Source organism: Dendrobium catenatum, unplaced genomic scaffold (assembly GCF_001605985.2).
Source record: "Dendrobium catenatum unplaced genomic scaffold, ASM160598v2 fragScaff_scaffold_456, whole genome shotgun sequence".
Classification (NCBI taxonomy): domain Eukaryota; kingdom Viridiplantae; phylum Streptophyta; class Magnoliopsida; order Asparagales; family Orchidaceae; genus Dendrobium; species Dendrobium catenatum.
This window is the reverse complement of record NW_021318918.1, coordinates 323,992-332,596: the sequence shown is the minus strand read 5'-3', so window position 1 is coordinate 332,596 and position 8,605 is coordinate 323,992. Positions and strand designations below refer to the sequence as shown.

At 33.7% G+C, this 8,605-nt stretch overlaps 1 protein-coding gene across 1 annotated transcript; it reads left to right on the top strand.

The window, feature by feature from the left end:
• The first annotated feature begins 2,918 nt into the window (after nucleotides 1-2,918).
• LOC110096102 (probable protein phosphatase 2C 25) lies at nucleotides 2,919-4,752 on the top strand. Its single transcript, XM_020821872.2, has 4 exons — nucleotides 2,919-3,298; nucleotides 3,384-3,734; nucleotides 3,847-4,026; nucleotides 4,124-4,752. Exons 1-4 carry the CDS (start codon nucleotides 2,942-2,944, stop codon nucleotides 4,283-4,285), a joined length of 1,050 nt encoding a protein of 349 aa, XP_020677531.1. The 5' UTR covers nucleotides 2,919-2,941; the 3' UTR covers nucleotides 4,286-4,752.
• The last annotated feature ends 3,853 nt before the right edge of the window (nucleotides 4,753-8,605 follow it).

Sequence of the window (8,605 nt, the reverse complement as noted above, 5' to 3'; positions counted from 1 at the left end):
TGTGGAGGCTTGGAAATTACCAACATAGTTATCTCACTACTTTTTATAGCTCTGCATAGAATTTGGTCCATGTGACAATAAGCAAGGTAGGAATCTAATTTTTGATTAAGAACAATATATTACATACCTTGTTAACTTGAGTTTCAATTCCCTTTATGGTCAATCCAATTTTGCAGAAGTGGGGATGAACTTTAGTAGGAAAATTGAGAGTATTCGCTAAGGCCATAAAAACTTTCTAGTAACTTCAACTATTTTTATGATCATGTTGCAAACTTTCTAGAGCGTGGTGTGATAGGTATGAAAAATGGAGGGATGTTGTGTTGAATCTTCAAAATGGAATGGTATATTTCATTTCTTAAAATAATGAGGTCCATATAGAAAAATTTCTAGGATGAAATTTCATTCAAGAAAAGTTTAGTTGCATGATTTCACATAAAAGATTTGTAATTTTGATACTCCACTCATTGTGCCATATAAGTTATGATGATGAACGTAACACAATTTATAAAATTTGATTATTATGTTAGCGACGATTCAACGATTCAAAGTGTTGTAGAGCATTACACGATTCATGGTTCATATAATATATAACTAATTAGTGTGCAATGAATCATATTAGGACCAAGGTTATGATATCTTGAAGCTAACTATGGACGCTGTAGGGCTCATTGCACTAACACAAATGATCTTAGTGTGTTATGGATCGAGACAACTCAATGTGCACCTAGTGTACGTACTAATGATAGCAATAATCAATGTGATAGAAATATTTTAATCAAACTATTAATATGATTAAGAGAGAGAAGCTAAGACTTCATTTGGAATAACTTTCTTACTACTTCAAGCAACTTTTTAGTACAAAAAATTTAATTTTTTGTACTAAAAAGTTGCTTTAAAAAGCAGTAAGAAAGTCAACCCAAATGAAGCCTTATTGTTGTGCAGGTTCTATGTTATTTAGCTTGGTCGGCCTTCTTTCTATTCTGGAGGTTTTTGATTCATGTTTTGGCTATTTGGTACCTATTTCCTGAAGACGGTTTCACCTGGTTCAGTTTTGCTATTCTGATTTTTTATCAAATTCAGACCTGGGATAGGTTTTTTTGGGAATGTGGCTTTATGTTTTCGCTTTCACATTCCAGTTTAATTATGGATCATTTTACTAGCACCTCTCGGGTATACATCAAAGACTATGGCAGTATTTTTGTGGTGGGAATGGGCCAAATAGACGATGATGAGCAAGGATTGTCTCTCCGAGCTATGGAGGGTCTTTTTGGCAACCTGGCTCGTTTTTGTGGCTTTTTCTTGACAGGCTGGAGGCACTGTGATGGCCAGTTTTGCTGGGTTACTCGTCGCTTACTCAGGTTTTGTGGGCAACCGGTGCCACCGTCTGCTTCATTTCATTATGGATTCTGAAATTATTTGATGATTGAGACAGCGCCTGATTTCTGAGTCTTATGTTGTTGCCAATTTCCATCGACTTTTATCTGTTATAGTCTTTGAGATTTTTGTTTAGTTTTAGTTCTTTATCTTTCTTTTCAACTTGTTACTTGTAATTTGAATTTCCTTTTTTAATATATGGGCTTTTCACGCCCCGGGTTTACCCAAAAAAAAAGTTTAGTATAACACATGATTAAGGCTTCGTTTGGGACGGCTTTTTATTACTCTTTAAATTAGCTTTCTAGTTTTAAAATTAAAATTTTTATACTAGAAAACTACTTAAAGAAGCAGTAAGAAAGCCGCCGCAAACGAAGCCTAAGTTAGATAGATTAGGCTAATCTAACCAAAGAAGTTAAGTCTAAATGATCCATAAACATAAAACTATAATATGTTGATGAATCAAATACAATAAAGTAAAGTTCCATCCATAATACTTAAATTAAAGAATACCTAAGTTTTAATTCTAATTAAATTAAAAAATACTAACTAATGTTTTTTTTTTTTTTTTTTTTAAGTTACTATTAAATCTATTTTTGCGTATGTGTTCGCTTAAATATAAGTGCGTATGCATACAGAAACACGTGTATAATTCGTCAAATTAATTTATGCCAATTAAAGTAAACAAATTTTGAATTTTATTTGACTAAAATAGTAAAATATGAGGATTTTCCACATTTGGAGCATAATTTTTACTCTTTGAATCTAAACGTTCAATTTCTGCTCTTTTTCTTTTATGTTTCTTTTTTCGGCTATTCAGTCAATGGTCATATAATAATCGTACATACAAAACCGCAATTTTCACCAGAAAGTTCACCCACTAACCCACGACCATCCACGTGTCTTTCTGCTACGTGGCATTTTAAGGCGTTTCTATTTTATTATTTGACCCTTCGTTTCATCTGGCCGTCCAGCACTTAAAAATAACACCTTTGACTCATACTACAAAACAGCATACAGTGAAGTTCACCATTCAATCATCACAACGTGCTCGTTAAGCATCCACGTCCAAGAAGAACATCGCGATGAAGACGCTGTTTCGTGTCTGCTTTTGTAGCGGATTTCTGTTCCGGCCGTCCTGTTTGTTGACTAGAAAAACTCCACCACTTCCATCGCTTTTGACCCTTGCGTTGTGCTGCTCCCCATGCATAAATTAGTTATCATCGCCTACAGAGAAATATTTTATCTGTATTTTGGTAATTAAATTAATGAATTGTATATGAATTACTTAAAAAATTAAATTATAATTAAAAATTTCTTATCTAGTTATAATTAATAAATGAATAATTAAAAATTTCTTATCTAGTTATAATTAATAAATGAATAATTAAATAAAATGCATTAGAATAAAATTTTATTTGTATTTGATTTGTTAAAGTAAAATTAGAGTTAATTGTAATGGTAATGCTTTATAAAGTAGTTCCGAGGAACATTGGAAACAGTCCAGTTCTGTATAAAAGAGTAAGCGTTGAAGCTGACGAGAAGAATAAACGTTGGAAGAGAGCGAAAGATGTCTTGCTCGGTAGCGGTTAGCGGCTCGCCGGTATTCTCACCGCAGAGAATACCTCTCACCTGTATGACGTCGCCGGAAACCCTAGCCGTCGGGCTCACCCAGAACCATTTCTCGCCGGCGGCGACCTCGAACCTTTCGCGTTCTGTTCCTCTTTTGAAGAGGAAGAGGCCTGCTCGTATCGATATTCCGAATATGGGATTGGAAGCTATTGAGCCGCCGCTGGCATCGGATGGCCGACGGGAAGTGGAGGAGGAGTGTGCGCGGTATTCGGTTTATTGCAAGAGAGGAAGGAAGAGGGTGGAGATGGAGGATCGTCATAGCGCATCCGTTGATCTCCAAGGAGATTCCCAAATGGTAACTGATTTTTAATCAATTTTCGCAAAAAAAAATCGATTTTGTTTAATTGTTTATATCGATTAATGGGTTTTTGTATTTGCAGGCGTTCTTTGGCGTATTTGATGGTCATGGCGGTTCGAAGGCATCCCAATTTGCTTCGGAGAACATTGGGAAGCGTATACTGGAGGAGGTGATGAGTGGAGAAGGAGAAGAAAGGGTGATTGGGGTTGAGGAAGAGGTTAAGAATGGATATTTGAAGACCGATGCAGAATTCTTAAAGGAGCAAGTAAAAGGTGGGACTTGCTGTGTTACGGCTTTTGTAATGAAAGGAGATCTTATTGTTTCTAACGCCGGTGACTGCCGCGCCGTCATGAGCGTCTCGGGCGCCGCTGAGGCTCTCACTTCTGACCACCGGCCTTCAAGAGAGGACGAGAAAGACAGAATTGAACGCATGGTATGTTATTATTTCATCTTGTTTACTTGTTAAAGCTCTATTACAGTAAATCTTTTAGCTTTTGGTGATACAAGCACTTATTGTATATTTGTATTTATGATTTGGTCTTCAGGGTGGTTACATAGATTGCTCTAGAGGTGTTTGGAGATTGCAGGGTTCCTTAGCTGTTTCTAGGGGAATCGGAGATTCTCATCTCAAGCAATGGGTTATACCAGAACCTGAGACTAGAGTTATCAAGATTGAACCTGAGTGTGAATTCTTAATTCTAGCTTCTGATGGACTTTGGGAAAAGGTGAAGCCTTTCGCCATTTCAAGTATTTAAAATTTTTGTTCTTCATTGGCTGAGAGAATTGCGATTTACTAACAATTTTTTTTTATCAATCTTTCAGGTTAGCAATCAGGAAGCTGTCGATATAGCCCGCCCGCTGTGTGTTGATCCACAGAAGCCAACTCCCCTTTCTGCTTGCAAAAAGCTTGTGAATTTATCGATTTCTCGAGGCTCAATGGATGATATCAGTGTTATGATTATTCAACTTGGGCATTTTATCTGAACCAAGTCTGATAATTTCTAGTTGATGGAGGGATGACATACATTCTATCAACTTAACCATAAACTATAATTATCAGAAAAAACAGAAGTATGACTTCAAAATTCTAGCTTCTGAGGTACAATGAGATATCTTCAGCCCTCTAGTTCAATCACTCCAGAACTTTGGTTGATCATTTGATTGAGAGGACTCGAACTTGGGATTGCAAGGCAGGCTGTGGATAAGTAAAGAAAGTTAAACTGAAATAAGTTTGGTTTCTGATATTTGGAGAGATCAACCTGCTTCTTTCTTGTTCTGATAAAATTGCATTTGTTGCAGAAGTAATTTTCTGCTTCTTCTGCTTCGGGGCATTGGTTTTCAAGTTGCCTCCTGACTGGACTTGTTGGGCTTATTAGCAATGCTGTAATGGTATTTTGTTTATATTTATGTTAACTGTTAAGAGGGGAAATGGCAGCCTTTGTTCATATTTAGTTGCTAGTTTGATTTGTATAGATTTTTTCTTTACTGAAAGATATCATTTAAGGCATATCTCTTGTTTTAAGTTCTTGGATGATAATTGGGAATTCTCATGCTTCTTATATTGTGTATTCAGGTTGGAAATTAAAGGACAGTGTCCCGACTCATACATAACACATACACATAAATCCAAGATCTTGTAGTTGATAGTCAAAACACCCAACCAATAGATGAAGGAGAGTTGCATCTTGTAGCTCTATTTATTGGCCCGCTATTTTGCTAACGGTTATTGGCAATTGTGAAAATTGGATTCATGATCGAAAGAAGAAAAGTTTCGAGATTTAATTATTCAATTAGAGATCTGGTTGTAGGCCAGTTGGATGATAAAAATTGCCTTAATTTATTGAGATTATTACTATTTTATGGCATATTATTGCTATTTTATCCTAAAAACACTAATATGTCACCAAAAATCATCTTAATCAAGCACAAATCTCACAACATATCTAGTTGGAAACTTTCGGAATTAAATATGGGTTCATTATGAATTATGATTTCAATAAATTTATAGTCAAACTAAACATCTTGATGAGACAAATCAATGGAGCCAAAATAAGTTCAATCCAAGCCCAAATTGACATAAATCAAAGGACCAAAATATATTTAGCAGCTTCAAAGAATTAATTGAATGGCAAATAGTAATCAAATATAACATGCTTATAGTCAAATCAAACAACTCGATGAGATAAATCCAGTGAGCCCAAGATCACTCAAATTTAACATTATTAAGCCACTTAAATGCAGAATGAACTTTTTATGATTAAAGGGATAAATAAGAGTCGTCCGATGGAGCACTCATGATTTGCTCCTTAACTTTTTCATATTTAGGAGGCATCTCAATCTCAAAATATATAAATACATCTACACTCTCTATATGAGAGGGACTTTTACAGGCTTGGATCTTGAGCTAGAAACTCAAAATAGATCTGAAGCTTGAAGAGTTTTACAGCTACACCCATGCACCACCATCGACAAATCCTCGCTGCCCATCTATCGCTGTTGGATCTCCGCCTAACTATCACCATTAGAACTCCATCTGGCCGCCATTGTTAGTCTCCACCGGACCTCTGTACCTGTTGACTATGGTCCCTTTGACATTCCTGGTCTGTCAACTATGGTCTCTCTGAGCTTTGTCAATCGAGAATGGTTCCTTCGACCTCAGCTGTCCGAGTATGAACCCACTGACCTCAGTTGCCCATCGACAACGGTCTCTCCAACTATAGTCCTTCTGACCTTTATCGCCCAATAATAATCCCTTCAACCTCTAGTGCTCGACTACAGTCCCTCTGACCTCTATTGCTCGACTATAGTTCCTCCGACCACAATTGCCCACCGACTACAATTCCTTCGATCTCCATCGCCTCACAACGTTCCTCCAGCCTCTGTCACCTAACAACAGTACCTCCAGGCTCCAACCCAATATTGTGAAAACTGGATCGAACAACGAACTGGAAGGAGAGGTTCACGGTTCTATGATCAAAATAGGGTTAAACTGGATGACATAATAAATATTAATTTATTTAAAAATAATAAAATTACTATAATAATCATGTTATCATTGCAAATTATATAACAAAAAATTAAAAAGAACAAAAAATTATGAAAAAAAAAAATACACAATTAATTAATAGAACTCTTTTTAAAATAAATGTGACATAAAATGTTTAAAAAACTAAAATCTTCATGATACAAAATATAACTTTTCATCAATTGTTGAAATCTCTACCTCTAATGTTTGGCATTCTGAAAATTAGATTACCACTAATCTGATTTTTTTATAAATAAAAAATCAGAATTTTGTTGATGTGCCTTGTCGAAGAGAAGAGAGGGAACTGAGAGACACCTAGAAGGTTATTTGGAGCTTTTTCATCTGTCAATTTTGTTAAGAGATTTCTTCTATTAGTTGTAAGTAATTCAAATTTGATTTTAGTTTTTAAAAAATTTATTATTATATAGATTTTCTTATGTTGAATATAATTGATTATTTTCTATTACATTTTGATTGTAGTATTTGCATAAGCAAGAAAGGCTGGTTGTTAACACTATAAAATGGATTGACTATTAAAATATAATACCCCACGTATGAGGGTGGGCCGACGGGTTTTTTTCTTTAAAAATAGTTTGTGGTGTTATCCCCGGTTGTAACATATAACAGAAGACTTATTACGTCGGCAGACAGAGAGTGATGACTCTTTATTGATTTAATAAAATCACATGTAATAATTGATTAATTAGATAAGTGATAATTAATATAATTGATAACCAATTGAGAATCAGTTCATATAAACTATATTGAAAATACCACGTTAAAGCTGGATGTCCCATCACATATATTGATGTATACATATATTGATAGCACTAATGTTATTGACAAATACATTAATATCATTGACAATATTGGATGCATTGATAATATATAAACAGATGATGTATATGAATAGATAAGATATATATTTTTAGTGATTTATGAATGATTAATACATTGTTGTTTTATTGACTTATTGAATTTTATATAAATTATTGATTTTTAGATTCATTGTAATGATTCTCTGCTATTATTATTGATTGATAATATTTGATCATTAATTACATTGACTGGTATTGCTATTATTATTGATTGATAATATTTGATCATTAATTACATTGACTTCTATTGATTATATTATACTAAGTATATCATATTGATTCTTTAGTCATTGCATTGAAAACTTTAGTAAGTTTTGGATTGTTGATGGCTTTTGAGCTAATTTTGTGGATTTTTAATAATTTCATGCTAGGGAATAGGTTAGGACCGGTTGGAGTGAGATTGTTAGAGATTCTCAGGTTCTCTTTAAATTTTGAATATGTATTTTTTTTTCTTTTGTAGAGTGATCTTCTGACTAGTGTAAATAATATTTTGATAAATAAATTGTAATATATATATATATATGTGATTGTAGTTACTTTTGTTGGTTATTGTTTATATTGATGATTTATAGAAACTATGATATATTCTTAAAATAATAAATAGGCAATTTCTTCCAAATTTGATTATGGGCGTTACACCTGCGACCTCCATTGCTCGACTCCGACCTCTCTAACCTTTGTTGCCTAATTACAGTCCCTCAAATCACCTAAGACCGCCTAAGGTCCTACCGACAAAATGAACATGCTAACATTCTCTTGAGGACAACTCTTATGTCATTGGATTTTTCCAACTCCAAACATATAATGTACTTCATACGATGTATATTTGCTATATTGAGCCAACACCTTCTCCTGAGGAAGAACATCATTTGTAACCAATAACAAACACTAGTTGAATCATTTTAGACAGGCAAGGACCTGTGATTTTTCCCTTCTTAGGATTTTCAAATAAAAATCTTTGTGTCTCTTATATCTCTTGCACCCCTCTTTCTTTTATTTATTCATATGTTTGATCTTCGTTCAAAACTAAGACCATAAGTTCTTCATCTCTCAACGACCACAATTGTTCCGATATGCAACAATTAAAGATTAAGCAAATAAAAAGTTTCATCTATCAGACTACTTTTAATTTTAAAAAAAAAATATGTCATAAGTTTGTGCCATTCTATGGAGTAATTCACATTTATTAATGTTTACTTTATACCAAAATTACTTACATATAAGTCTTTATTAATATGTAAAGCATTTCATTTGTATAGATTATCAACAACATAATTAGTGCTATTAATTTATGAATATTGAAATAAACTTTTTTTTATTTCTAAATGAAACTAAACAAAAAATGATATAATTTTTCTTTGAATGATGTTGTATAAAAAATTTCTTGTAACTCCAAAATAT